The 15,060-nt window shown below is 42.4% G+C and overlaps 1 protein-coding gene across 3 annotated transcripts in view; it reads right to left on the reverse strand.

Moving 5' to 3' along the window:
* The window catches only part of KIAA0930 (KIAA0930 ortholog), a 146,558-nt gene that overhangs the window by 22,175 nt on the left and 109,323 nt on the right, over window positions 1–15,060 (reverse strand). For 2 of the 3 annotated variants that reach the window (XM_014606399.3, XM_019482275.2), the window contains 4 exons: window positions 7,608–7,715; window positions 6,071–6,148; window positions 2,495–2,596; window positions 1,962–2,102 (listed from right to left, as the gene is read on the reverse strand). In XM_014606399.3, the coding sequence (XP_014461885.2) occupies window positions 1,962–2,102; window positions 2,495–2,596; window positions 6,071–6,148; window positions 7,608–7,715 (429 nt within the window). The remainder of the gene's footprint in view (window positions 1–1,961; window positions 2,103–2,494; window positions 2,597–6,070; window positions 6,149–7,607; window positions 7,716–15,060) is intronic. The other variant, XM_019482273.2, reaches the window with a different exon arrangement.

A 15,060-nucleotide genomic window follows, 5' to 3' on the forward strand; every position in this document is an offset into this window, starting at 1 on the left:
GAGCAATGAACAATTTTTAAGGCAATTTGAGCAGTGGACAAATAGGAGTAGAAGTGAATAGAGTGCCAGGATGCACTTCAAGTCAGAGACCCACATTTCAGAACATCTCTGGACCCCTTTTTATACTATTGTATCCCCACTACTTCAGCTACCTGATCATATTAAGTCTATAGATATGCTTCAATATAAATCAAATATGCATTAATAGTAATTAATGGGGGTTGAGGGCAGAACTTCTTCAGAGTTTCCTGAAACTGCTGGTAAGAGAGCAAAAACTAGATATTTTGGAAATGGATACCTTTCGTGGGTGTAAGAGGCAGAGAAAAGCTATAGACTCAAAATAGAAGAGTCACAGTCCTCTTTTTTCTAACTATTGACCTAATACAGCTTTACTGTATTCTGAAAAAGACTTTTGGGTCTAAAAATCAGGATTTGTTGCATTTGATACAGATATTGTACTCTGCAATTTAATTTCTAACAGCTTATCAAATGTGTGAGCTCACAGTGAAGGAAAGCAAGTCTCTCTAGATCAATCGTTTCCCATTTTTCAGAGCTGGTTTTAGTTATGAACAGTCTAGGAAGTTTTACTGTTGGTTCTCAGACTTCCTCTCTGGAATTCTAAGAAGTAGATGTGAATTCTAAAGCTATGACTGTTGGCATTTCACATTTCCATAGTAAATTACTCCTTCTGTGACAGCAAAGCTGCAGAAGCTCTTTGAAAACACATGGATATACATGTGTCTAGAGAAAAAGAGATCAGGAAAGTAATACGACATAACCACTGAGGTTAGAACTTTCAGGTGGAACAAATCTACTAAGGTTCCCCGGTTTCTCTGTAGCTAGCTAAAGATATCCAGGACCACTCTGAATGGAAGGGGATCACAGAAAAGGGAAGAGTAGTTATGGAAATGCAGGTTTCTTTGAAGTCATTCAGGTTCAACTGGAACTTCGGCATTCATACCAACTTTAAACTCTAGGAAAACATCAACAGTTACAAAATTGCTGTCCCCAGGTGTGCTGCTCTGCATGGGCTGCCTCCTAAACCAGAAGTAGTATCTCTGCCTCTACAGGCTCTTAGGAGCGAGCTAATTTGCACTGCTGAATGACAGTAGCAATTAACTAAGTTAAGCTACTTAGCCTGCCCAGGCAGATGTGGCTATACCAGCGGTGCTCAACCCTTAGGCTTTGCAGGCCAGATGAGTGCCACAGGACCCATCTGCAGGTCAGAATGGGCCCTGCATGCCGGGATTGAGCTTCAGGGCCCTGTACCACCTCCATATTCCAGGATCAGGTCCCATGTGCCAGCCCTTTGTGCCACATGATATCCTTTTAGCAGTAACACTCACCTACAATGCACCAAAAAGGGGAAAGAACAGGTAGGAAAAACCATTAATGCTTAGAGTACAAATCTATCCCTGCACACTGGGATTGAACCCCACACCACTCCCACATGCAAGGCTACCCTATCCAGCCCACAGAGCTCCCCATGCGTTTGGAAATTTGGCAGCAATGGAGTGGTGCCACCGCTCCCCCGCTACAACATTTTCGGACTTGCAAGGAGCCCCGTAGGCTGGATGACATGACACCAGGAGCTGGATCTGGCCCATGGGCAGGAGTTGAGCACCCTTGGGCTACACTGCTTTCAGTTTAGAAGACAGCCTTCCTAGAGCAACATCAAGTGCTTGGGGGTGCTGCTGCCAGAGACTGAGTTTACCATAGAGACAAAGCCCAAGTAATCTGATGGCTTCAGCTTGCCATTGCTCTGTGGACTGATAGCAGTGGATTTTGTACTGCCTTCTTTAGTAACTTCCAAAGCCAACCAAAAATAAATGGGCATCCACATAAGCAGCTGTTGTAGTGGCTGCAGCTGGAGATAAGCAAATGCCAATTTAGAAACATCATGGGACAATTCACCACTATAACTGCTACAAAAGATGCTCTTGATAGAAGAAGCATCTTACCCTATTATCATAGACCTTCTTGAGTGCTTCATAGCGGATGGATCCTTGAAAGATCACTCCTTGAAAGGTGTTGCTTTTGTCACTGGCTACCAGCTCCACGCAGACCATTTCTCCTTCCCCGACAGTCATGTCACTGAACACCTGAGAAGACACCCAAAAAAATCAAACACATAAGAGGAGATCTGCAGTGGTTAGATGCCTCAGACAGAGCTAAAGCATATTTGGGTCTCCGGGCTTTTCTTCAGTCCATTAGAAAAACAGTGAATTGAGATTGTGGATTGAGATTGAGATCTGGATTTAAACAATCGGAGTTTGAGGTGCTAAGGTCATAGTTAAAGGGAAAGAAAAAAAAATAAAACCAAGAAAGCAAGAAGGATTTGTCTGGATGCCACAGTCCTGGTAGTGTATGAAGAGTAATTAAAGAAAACTGTCAGCAGGGCAGTGGGAATTTATCAAGACAGATGAATAACAGGCAAGTGAGATACAAAGACAAAAATTAGGAAAAAGATTCTACGCTTTAATGATGGACCCACCTCTTCAAAATTGTCGATCATGAAGAATATATTGGGGTAGCTGATCTTTGATTCCTCTCCTTTGCTGTCCATTGGGTGTTTGCTGGGAGATGCAAACACTTGCTGCAAGAGATTTTGTACAATTATATGCCTTATCTGTTTAAATATATGTGGAAATATGAATACTGGAAACAAAACAAAACAAAAATATCAACCAGCAGTGCACAACTGCACAACAATAGTGTTAGCAGGTCATTTGCAGATACCAAGGCAGATTCTAGACTTTATGTATTAACTTTTAGTTATTATTTGTTCCACAGGACATTGAGTTCAACATCACTTGCTGGGAAAATATATTCCTCTCTAGGGTCTCTGCTGTTCCTTCTCTCTTTCTCTTTCATCCCCTCCTCTCTCTCTGCCCCTCTAACCTTGGTGCCTCTGTCCTCCTCCCTTCCCATCTGCACCTCCTTTTCTGCAGCAATTACCAATTCCCACACCATTTCCCATGTCATCCTCTAAAACACCCAGCAAAATCATTAATGCATCTTCAATGGGCTTTAGTCATTACTGTAATAAGGATTAATGGGCACAAAGGTGGAAAACAGCTCAAACATTACTTTCAACTCTGTATATACTTGGAATGTTATCTTCACAACCATGAGGGCAAGAATCTTAATGCACTATCAATATCTCCAATATACTTCTATTCAAAACTACTACTCGAAACTGTTTAGCATGGAATGAAGCCATGGGTGAGAGACTTTCTGGATTATTGGTTCAATCTGGCATAGCAATCCTGTGCATGCACACATATATGCACACAGTATTCAGAAAAAAAACCAAAACCTGTGTTATACTGACAACTGTCATTATAAATAAGTTGCATTATAGAGCTCCTAATAGAAGAACTAACAAAGCAGAGCAACAGCAATGACTGAGACACAGCAGTCTTCCAGGTCATAATCCTAGTCCTGCACCAGGAATTTTATAGCAGCATTATCAAGAGCAAAAATGGTTTTGTTTTAGTGTGATGTTATGATGAATGGCACTACCAGGGAAAATCGGAAGAGGAAGACTGAAGATGAGATGGAGAGAAATAGTGGAGAGGTACATGAGAGATGAATTGGAATAGGAAGATAAGTATGACCGAAGCCAGTGAAGAGCCAGGATCTGCAACAGCAACCCCATTTAGGTGGGACAAGTGAAGGAAGAAGAATAAGTTATAATGAAAACATGGAGTTTGTAGAAAATGTTAACAGTCTAGTCAGGCAGAGACTCATGTAGTTTGCAAAATGATACAGGACCAGGTTTAGTAATATTTTACTTTAGTTTTATATGGCCATGACTCTGCTGATCTTGATGAAATTACTCCTGCACAACCCTGGGATAACTAAGTAATAAATAAAGCTCATAAACAATGTGACCTTTAAAAGGAAAAACAGTTTCTCTAGGTTAGGAAGTTTGAAATTTGCATCTAAGAGCCATTCTATACAATTGGCTGGGAAAAGACAACTCTATGCAACATGTTAGGGGTTGGGGTTTTCCCGTTCACCTCTCTGCATCAGTCAAAATCTAGCTAATTAGTACTTTGAGAAGCTGTCAGGTCATCTTAATTGTGACAGCTTTGAACCTGCAGTCGGAGGATAATCCTGAAAAACCTAAGAATGTATACACACATTGGTTGTTTCTGGCGCATGAAGATGTGTTTATGCTATCATACAAACTGATCTTGAGAAGTAAACATGTAGTAGAACTAAGAGCATTCTTGTAGGGCTTTCATTACTGCAGTTACTTTCTTATCCTGCATTTCATTTTAGGTTTTCCCAGGTTCTCAAAAATTTAGCCTTCAAGAGTGATATTGCTAGTTAGTTATTAGCTATTATTTTTTCCCTTCACAAGACTCACTGTTTTTGCCTTCTTGCTTGTCAAGTAATTTTCAGTATGGAATTTTATTTCCTTCCCAAAAATAAGCCAAGCCTCCCTTCTATTGAGAGGCTATGAGTGCACACATACACAAACAGAAAATAAACTGTATTATACCGACAACCATTATTATAAATAAGTTGTAATATGCATACATAAGGATAATTCAGGACAAGCAGAGTTCTACAAGATTTTTACTGCAACACTGGAAAAGCAGGAACTTGCACCAAACTTGCTGCTGTTCTGAGCATATTGACAAACAGTAATACTTGGCTTTTCTACAGAAATTTTCTACAAGGAAAAGAATGTTTCTTTCTTGCCTTCCTCCATTCCAAACAATCTCTTTGCCTTATCCTAGATAAGGGAAGTTACAGTTGTAAACACTAATTTTTAGGGATCACTTTTATCAGCGACTACCTTGGGTACTTTTTAAAAGCAACTTGTATAATTTCAAGAACAGATTTTAAGGTTTGCTTTTGTTTGGGGGTTTATTTTTATTGTGCTGTAGTATGTAAATTTATTTAAATTGAGTCTTTAGCATGGAGGACTAGCTTTGATCTTTGTTAACTGTTCTGCACTCCATGGCTGTGTCCAGACAAGCACAGCCATACGGTATGTGGCGCCTCAGTGCTACATGTCTGTGGTGCCACATACCGAACGTTGAGTCAGTCTCTGCACTGCAAGGGAGCAGCTTGGAGGATTTTTTTTTTTTGATTTTTTTTTTTACACCTGGATATTCAAGGGTAAAAATAAAACGTGGGGGAAAAAAAGGTGGAGTGGCACTCGCATGGGCGGCGTGTACTGCTCAAAAGTGGAGCCTGGCCATCCCAAGTTGTGCCGTGGCTGCCAGCCAGGCTCCACACAGCAGAATTGCTACAGCTGGGAGGCCTCCAGGACCCCAAGTAAGGCTGCTGGGCCAGCCTAGTGCTGGCCCCAGCCTCCCCTACCCTACCTAGGGTAACTTGCTGTGCACCACAGCACATGTGGCACAGGCATCCCCCAGGGACAAGTAGTTGCACAAGGTATGCCACCACTAATTGTTCCCAGAGAACCAAACATCCACACCACGTGTGGATGTGGCCTGTGAGTTCTCAAACTATTCCACTTAGAGAGCCTCCCACCCACAATGTATACCTTCCCAGCCATGTATCATAGTTGGATACATAAAAAACAAAGCATTGAAAGCCAAGAGATAAATGTTTCTGGATTAGGGTAGACAATTGCTTATTTCCAGGCTCTATAAAGATTTGATCTTTTAGTAAGATCAAGTCTCTCTTCCTGACCTGCAGCCCCCAATACAATAATCTTTCCTGGCTACTATGTGGTTCAGCCCACTTCCGGGTTTGCTATCTTTACCACTTTGAGGTGCCCTTCAGATGTGATAACAGTTCCTTCACCAAAACAACACCCACCTAATAAGCAAAAGAATGAAAGTAGCTCTGCAGAGTTTTGGAAGGCACACTTTCTTTTCATTTTTATTTGAAGAGTCCAAATAGGCTCTGGGACACAAATAGCAAGAAATGTTCCTGACTGAAAAGACAAGCTGTTTCAGAGACAAAACATTTGTTACAGGCCACAACTGGAGAACCACCATCATGATTGTATATATTTTTTCTGAAAAAGGGAATTTTGGATGCTAAATTCTTGTCTTTGAGATTTGTAAATGTGCCTCACCTGAGATTTCTTTTTGTGAATATGAATATCCCCTCCATCTGAGCGAGTGCACACAGCACAGGTTACTATGTAATCCAACTGAAACAGAAAGCAGGGTGGGTAAATAGAGGTTTACAGCTAAATATTGAAGTGCAAAAGCAGCAAACATACTTCATTCATGTTTTTCAGCTTTTTATCTAGCATCTCAAAGAAACTGTTTCCTTTCTGCCTCAGAGCACTGAATACACTGAAACTACAGCTGGATTTTCTTTTCTTTTTTTTAAGAGTTAGGCCAGACCTATTTTGACAATGCTTTCAGTACTGTCAAAGACCATTGCTTTGCGGATACAGCCCACTATAGATATCAGTGTCCAATCTCTACCAGCATTTAATTTGGATGCAATTTTACAGGTCACCTGGAAGGATAGGTAGGCTACATGAAAGATCCAGTTTAAGAGGGAAATAGGAGAAAACACCTCCCTAGATTTGGAAAAATGGAAAACTTAATGAAAGAGGGCAATGTGCTAGATGCATCGAAAACCAGAAAGTCTGCCATGTGATCAGAGAAAACTTGTACCAAGCATTTCCCAGCTTCAATAAATTCTCAGAGTTACAGTGAAATGATTCTCTGGGATTCTACATTACAATGAGGGATAATTGCTCTCTGAACAGCATCTACAGAATTAATCTCTTGAGAGGGGGAGAAGATAATGAAAACAACTCCATCACCACCATTTGTGCAATAAACTAAAGGGCTCCCATAGATGTTAGGATTCATAGATGTTAGGGTCGGAAGGGACCTCAATAGATCATCGAGTCCGACTCCCAAATCATCGAGTCCAACCCCCAGATCATCGAGTCCGACCCCCATTTTGAGACTGTAATAGATAAACTGTGAAAAAAATCTTAACTAATTATAACATCAGGTTCCCAAAGCTCCAATATAACATGTACAATAACTAAAACATGTAAGAGTTAATCTAAAAACCCCAAACTCTGATAGGTTTAGTTTCTTCCAAATGAAAAATGGTTTATTAAACTGCCAGCAACTGGAAATTCCCAGTGCAGCACATCAGTAGAAATACAATGGTACTTCTAGCAGGATCTCAGACTTTTTAAGAAAAAAATCACTTTTTTCTTAATCAGTATTGCAAGTCTTAATGAAGATGCTGCTTTTCTAATAATCTTATCTACCTCAACAAAGTGGGAAAATTCCTGAAGATCGCCTGCTTTCAAATTTTGTTGTAAAATACAACGCTTATTATAAAATACAACATTGGCCCAGATTCACCAAATATGGGTGGACTTATGGTCTCAGGCAAGTACAAACAGTTTTGGACTTTCTTGAAAGTTAAATAAAATATGACAACATTTTCTGTTTAGGAATATCCATCTAGATCCAGAAAGCCAAAGTGAAACATAGTTTTTTCTTTTCTTTTTCCCTTCCCAGAGTGCTCAAACACCTCAAGCTACACTGTAAACTAGAGGTAGTACTAAGACCCCTATACCAGGATTGGTCTGTGAAATGTGAGCAAGCTTCAGAGAAGGTTTTCATCACCTTCTGGAGGATGAGATTCAAGTAGACACTCTCTTCCCAATCAATGTCAGGGTCACCCAGGCCAGGAAGCTTCTTGGAATCCCTACGATAAACTTCAACTTCAACCTGCTGATAGAAGACAAGACATTGAGTAAACATGATATATAAACATTTATAGGCACATGCACATCTTACATTATACTCTCCACCTCCACTTTGGAACATGCTGTCCTGTTTGTCTGCCAAAATCTTGGGTTAGTGGACTTTCAAGGTCACTAAGCAAAGCCATCTCATTTTGCCACTTTTTTCTGGAGTTGGTGGTAAGTGAATAGAATAGGGAGGTGGAAGAGACTGTCCTGAAAATTCAAGAGATTTTAGTTTTAGATACTGGTTTCATATATTGATTGTGCAGCTAACATTCATATGCATGACTAGAGTTTTGGCTAGGCATGTTTTAGCCAAACTGAAAAAAATAAGATCTTCATTCACACATGCACAATACTCTTACCTTATTCTCATTAAAGGAAATGTGGCAGTAGTCTAACATAACATGTGATATAATTATTGGTTGTTAGGCATGGTCAAAGTGGCAGGAGGAATTTTAAGTCAAAGCAGGACAATGGTAGAGATACATTCATGCCAAAAGGACTTGAAAGGGTGTTATGAGGAACCACTTCAACTACTAATGAAGAACAGTCACCCTTAGGTAACAGCTTTGTAAAGATCATAGAACAAATCTTCACCCCAGCTCATGGAATGAAAGAAAAAAAAGCATCCACAATAGATATCACAAGTAGAACAAAATTATACAAACTGCAATTCGACCAGCCCACCTTTATCCTTATAAAAGGTGCCAATACATCGTTACTGATGAATATAGGGCAATTTGGTTTCATTCCTCACCCTCATTACATCCTATAGATTTGGAGTCTTCCTCAGAAGTTTCCCACCCAAGCACACATCAGCTAGGACAGACATTCAAAAAGCCCGAGCCTGAATTGATTCAATCTTTGCAGGTTAGTCTAACCTGGCTAGGCTGAACCAGTTTGTATCTGCTCAGACATTCCAGAAGTGCAGGCACATGCCTGCACTGACTCAGGCTAGAAGCCGGGGGGGGGGGGGGGGTGGCGGCACTAGAGCAGCCCTCCCTTCCCTTCCTCAGTAGTGAGCTGAGGGGGGCATGGCCAGGCCCCAGCAGGACACTGATTAGGGAGGGATTCTCTACTCCTGACCAGCCCAGCAAGGAATTGATAACAGTGTTCATCACCCCATTAAGAAAACAACAGAGGGACATTACCAACTACCTGTTGATTCTGCATTTGTCCCATCTGCCACAGCATGGATCATAGCCAGCATGTGGTCTGCTACCTAGTGCTAAGAGGTGTCTATGTAAAGCAGAGGGGAGGAGGAATTCCTGCTTAGCAGGGAGTGGTGAGGGGAGGGGGGAAACAGGAGGAAGCCAGGCAGAGTCTGCAGTCTCTGCAGGAGCTGCAGCCTGGGAGCACGGGGGAGGGACCAGCTCTGCTGTGGAGTAGAGAGCCCCACCCAGCCCAGAGAGCATGCCAGGATGCTGGGAGAGTCTGGTTTAACTTAAACCAGCAAGCAGGTCTGAAATTTACCAACACTGCAAGGCGATCTGAACTGAAAATGCAGCAAAAATGCAGAAGACAAGGTTGATAATGTGGCTGAGATATGAAATAGGAAACCTGAATAGTTTCCATGTATGAACTGTTGACTGCCTATGTCAGATGTGAACATTTATTTTGATTTGGTGGTACAGGAAAAAGAAGGGCTGAGTTGGCTTGAGAAAAAACAGATCTCACACACAACAAAGACAGCCAGAATGTGAAAGTAAAGCCTCAAGAAAAAAGATTCAGCACTCTGTTAATTGTGCAAATAATTCAAGTCTGCTAAGAAGACTAATGATAGAAATGAAGGTCGGCATATATATAGAAAGAATGCAAATGAGTCAGTACAATCTTTGAGAGGAGGAAACAAAACCAAAGTCAGGTACCATGGGGACTGAAAGCATACCTTTCTGTGCCTAAAATCAAATATAACTGTGTTCCATAAAATTGTCCTTCATGGGAGATGCATTTCAGAATGCTTTCTAGAATTAAATACTGCCAAATGACAAAGTGCACACTGAATAGTCACAGTGCTTTGGGGCAATTTTTTGTTGAATGTATTTAAATATTCAGTCATGAGACTGATACCTAAATAAAAAGAAATGAAGAGGGTAAAAAAGAATTTATTTTAAGGGGTGATTTCAACAGAGGGGAAAACAAATATGGCAGAATGATACAGAAAGGTCACTGGAAGATCAGTGATGGACTGCATCATCAGCAAGACAGTAGGAAAAAGCAGAACAGGGAAAATACCATAATGAAGAAGATTAGTAACCCATCCAATTGACTATGCTCTCTCTTATAGTGACTAATAGAACATGCTTCTGGGGAAGGCAGAAGAGTCCCATAAATTAGAAACATGCAAGGAAAAAAGTTTCTTTCTAACCCTTGCTTTTAACGTGAAGCATGAGCATACCCTATGTGACTTTTTATTTTTACACACACATTTTAAATTATTCCCATAAACATCCAATTCATTTAAAAAAATCCTAGCTAAGATCCTAGCTTTCAGGATATCTAGCAGAATGAATTCCGTGGGTTAATTATGAGTTGTGTAAAAACAGAAGATGCTGGATCAAGATGAAGAAAGGAAGAGGCGAAAGGAACAAAATTAAAGTAGGTAAAAGCAAAATTTCACTACGTATCCATACACCAAATAAAACTGAGGATGGCATATTTTTTCTTCCTCTTGGCATGCTCAGGGTTCTAAGTTGGGCTCATTCAATACGTATGGAGAAGGATATTTACATGATTCCCAAAACTTCCTCAAGAGCTAAGATGGAGGGAAAGAGCACATCCTGACTCAAGGAAGAGATGAGTGGCTGCAGAAGGCCAGTTCTACAAGGCACAACTGCCCAAGTACCATAGGTTCCTACTGGACACAGACACAGTAGAGAGAGACCAGATAACTCAACTATATACAATTTTTAAAACCTAGGAGGTCTATCCTCACATTGTGCAGAGCATGGCTGCCTCTTAGCAATACAAGTTCAAAGCCATTTCACTCACATACACACAAAATCATTGACCATTAACAGCTTTTTTAAAAATCAAAACACTGTAAGATACCTATGAAAATATATTCACTCAACATGATATTTTAGTCAATAACTGATTAGTCACTGTACCTGAATACTGCTTTCATTTATTACCTTCTCCTTTTCCCACAAAGTGAAGACAGAGAGAGAAAGGCACCTGTGATGCCTCCAATACCTTGTATTGCATGTGCATTTAGAAGAAGATTGTGTGAACAATCGAACATATGGTTGAGGGCAATTTGTGTGTCAGTGAATTACTGCTGTAGCTGTTTACTTTATGAGCCTAGCACTCAGGTTCTACTACAGGCAAAAGGAAATATATTTAGGGAAGTCCGATTGATTTTTACTGGGCAATAAACAGTGCTATGAATAGATTTTAGTCTCATGTGCAAGCCACCCAGAGTTACATGCGTGCACAAAGACAGAGATGATCTCATTCTAAAAGCAGATCAAGCAGGAGCCGAAGAGCATCCACTATTCTAAAGATATAAATGGACATTTCAGTGCTTTCTGTTATCAAAAGCAGATAGTCTGAAGCTGACACATCAGGCATTTATGTTTGTGCTCCTATTATTGATGGTCTCTGGGTAAGTAGCAGGAGAATGACCTGGTGCTAAAGGCCCCTTCATGATGATTAAATTCAAAGTCCAGGATTTCCCAAGGAGAATCGTAACTTTTGGGTCCCTTCATTTTTGACTGTCCAAAACTAACACACCTCAGCTGCATTACTGAATGCAATGAACATTCATCCTCTGATAATCTGATCCCATCAATCAACAACATGCCTGCCCCTCACAGCAAGCTCAATAACTCAAGCTCATTGCTAGTTGCTTTTATAAATTTAGGGTATTTGTTTGTAAACCCATTTTTAGATTTTAAATTTGTTTGTAAACATGGACTTCTTAGAAGCAGTGGAAGTGGAACCAATTACCTTCAAGTCAAAGGAAGCACCAGGTCAGGCCTCAGCAAAAACAGCAGTACCTTTGGAACTTCTATCCCTGGCATGGTGTATGACTTAGGAATTAGTCCTACTTCCCTCAGCAACTATGGGACTGGAAAGTGAAAAAGATGCTGGCAGCAACTGCAAAGTTACTAAGCTGTGGGTGTTTGATCCCTCACATGAAATAAGTAAACCAAGCAGGCTCAGTCCCAGCTGCTAGTGAACACATAAGCATTTGCACCACTTGTCCATAATTTGGCCAGAAGCCAAGGCTGAAGAAACCTCCGATAATAATCAGCCACAAAAAGGCAGAGCATTGAAATGAAAGAACCCAGACAAAATGAAGATGTGTCAAAAACTGGGTACAGACCCTTGCGCACACATTTTTGCAGATGAATGAATGCTAAAACAACAGAAGCTCATCCAAGCTCCATGGCACATTGATTTATTCAAATGTTTGGAACTCCTTAATGGATTCTGTGCAATTTATCCACATTCATCTTCCTAGCTTTGTCCATAAGTTGAATGACAAAAAAAGAACATAATTTGGCAACATTTTGGGGCAGAGTGCCAAAAACACCTGCAACTGATTTGTAAGATGTTGGCATGCCAGAGCAAATGACACAGGAGCCACGAGGGGCCTGATCCTCAGTATGGCAGTGCAGCTCCGGCCCCTTCCCCACCATTTGCCTGGAGATGCACAAGTCAAGCAAAACGCCTTCATGTGCCATGCTCTGACACCTGTGTTCAGGGTTGCCTACCCCTGAGACAGAACAAAGACTTACTCTTGTATAGTGTGTGGTGGGTGTGTAGCAGGGTATGGATGTATATGTGGGAGCTGTGGGGTTATGGTGGGGGTGGAGGGGTGTGTGTGCGTCTGTGTGTGGGGGGGGAGGGGGGGGTCCTTGGAGTCCCTTAAGCTGCATGTGGTGACAGCATGTGGGGCCAGCCCCATGCAGCCCCATAGTGCACAGCTCCCCCTGCTCCCACCCCAGTCCCTGACCACATGTGGTGACAGGGTGTGGGGCCAGCCCCACCCAGCCCCATAACATGCAGCTTTCACCTGAGTCGCTGGCGACAAGTGGCAGCAGCATGCAGTCAGCCCAGCCTAGCCCAACAGAGCTCCCACCTGACACCCTGGCCTCATGTGGTAGGGCATGAGACCAGCTTCACCTGGCCCCATAGTGCACAGCTCCCTGTGCTCCTGCCTCAGTACCCGGCCATAGGTGGTGGCAGCATGTGGGGCCAGCCCCAGCTGGCCCCGTAACAGGCAGTTCCTGCCCAAGTCCCTGGCTGCATATGGCGGCAGCATGTGGGGACAAGCCCACCTGGCCCCACAGCATGCAGCTCCTGCAGCATGTGGAGCCAGCCCAGTCCAGCTCCATAGCACACCCTGCACTCCCACCCCCTTTTCCCCAGTGAAAGTCCCTGGCCCTGGCCCAGTGGGGCCATACCTGCATTTTCAGGCTCACAAGCAGGGGCTAGGGAAAGATATTACACATAAGCAGTTTAAGTGATCTGAAACTGGTTTAAACCTGTAACAGGACAGATGTTCACTACACATAAACCAGTCTGAAAATGGCTGAAACCAGTTTGAGATAAACCTGGTTGAACGTAGTATCAGACTTAACTGATTTGGTTCAAACGGGTTTAATGCAATGTCTGTCCCAGACTCCTTCCTTGTTTAAGTTAAACCAGACTCCCCCAGCATCCCAGCATGCTCTCTGGGCTTGGCGGGGTTCAGCTTCAAAGCAGGGCTGGCCCCTCCCCTCTGCTCCCTGGCTGCAGCTCCAGCAGAAATTTGCAGGCACAGCCTGGCTTCCTCCTGCTCTCCCCCTCCCCCCACCACTCCCTGCTAAGCAGGGATCCCCCATCTTCTCTGCCTTACACAGACAACTCAGCATTTGCTAGTAGACCACACGCTGGCCACAGTTCGTGCTGTGGCAAACAGCAGTGTCAACTTAGGGCTTTTCAGAGCTAATCAACAACTCAGCTGCTAATGTCCCTCCATTCCTTCTTTGTTTAAAAAGAGCTTGAACTAATGAGAGAATAAGTTTGTTTTCTGATGGGTTGATAAATGCTGATAACAGAGCTGATAAATACTCTGTTATCAAGAAGTGGGGGGAAACCCCTCCCTAATCCTGCCAGGGCCTGGCCACACCCCGCCTCAGCTCAGTCCTGTCAAAGGGAAGGGAGGGCTGCTCTAGCATCCCCCAGTTTCTAGCCTAAGCCACTACAGGCATGTGCCTGCACATCTGGGATGTTTGTGCAGTTACAAAGTGATTTAGCCTAGCCAGGTTAGACTAACCTGCAAAGATTGAATCAATTCAGGCTCAGACTTTTTATATATCTGTCCCTAGCCAGGGAGGCTGGAAACAGCCATGGGATAGCCAGGCACAAGCTCTGCCAGGCAGAGGCTTATTGTCTCTAGTACTCCCTAGCTCAGGGTTGGAGTGGATCAGGCCCCGTGGGCAGGATGTAATTGCCTGGAAGGAACAACAGTGGTTTTCAACCTTTTTTCATTTGTGGACCCCTAAAAAATGTCAAATGAAGGTGAGGGTCCCTTTGAATTGTAAATGCGAGTATTCACATACTTTTGATTGATCATAGTCATCTTTTGTGGACCATTTAAACATAGTCTGTAGACCTTGAGGGGTCCGCAGACCCCAGGTTGAAAACCACTGAACTACAATGTGGATTTAGATAATTCTGTATTGCCAACATGTTTAGTCCTCCTGGTTGAGAGGGAAAACTTGAACATGTGATGTCAAGGCTCAGAAACCATGACTATTTTTTTCCCCCATAGTGATTTTGGAATGGTAAGGTTGGCTATACTGCAACATAAAAGACTTCACAAGTTTCTGATGACAGGATTGCTCCAGAATCCTACTGAGTTTTCCTTAGCATCCTTATCTCATAAAAGGTGCACCAGTTCACGTGTGACAGAACTTTGGTTTGCTTTCCGGGTCTGTGGCTGCCCATGTGAACAAGATGCTCAGCTTTGCTCTGCCTTTGTTACTTCATCTGGAGAATAAGTGTATTGCCTCCCCACCTGTGTTAGACTGTTTGAGATCCATCCATGGAAAACTTGTATAAATGTTAATCATTTATTAATGGGAAAATGCAAAATCCAATCTGGGTTCTCTCACACAAATCCCAACAAAATACTTGTGTATAGTTTCAGCAAGATGAAGCACATTATATCATTCAGTTATTTTTTTCATAGTTTTAGGCCAGAAAATAAAAGAATCTAGTTCTGGTTCCTGTATTATCAGAGGCTTTCAGATTTCACCCAGGTGGCCCCAAATTGAGACCAGTAACATCGGGCAAGAATCTTTTTGATTCCCCGGCAGTTTGTTCTAGTGATG

This window comes from Alligator mississippiensis, chromosome 4 (genome assembly GCF_030867095.1).
Source record: "Alligator mississippiensis isolate rAllMis1 chromosome 4, rAllMis1, whole genome shotgun sequence".
NCBI classification, from domain to species: domain Eukaryota; kingdom Metazoa; phylum Chordata; order Crocodylia; family Alligatoridae; genus Alligator; species Alligator mississippiensis.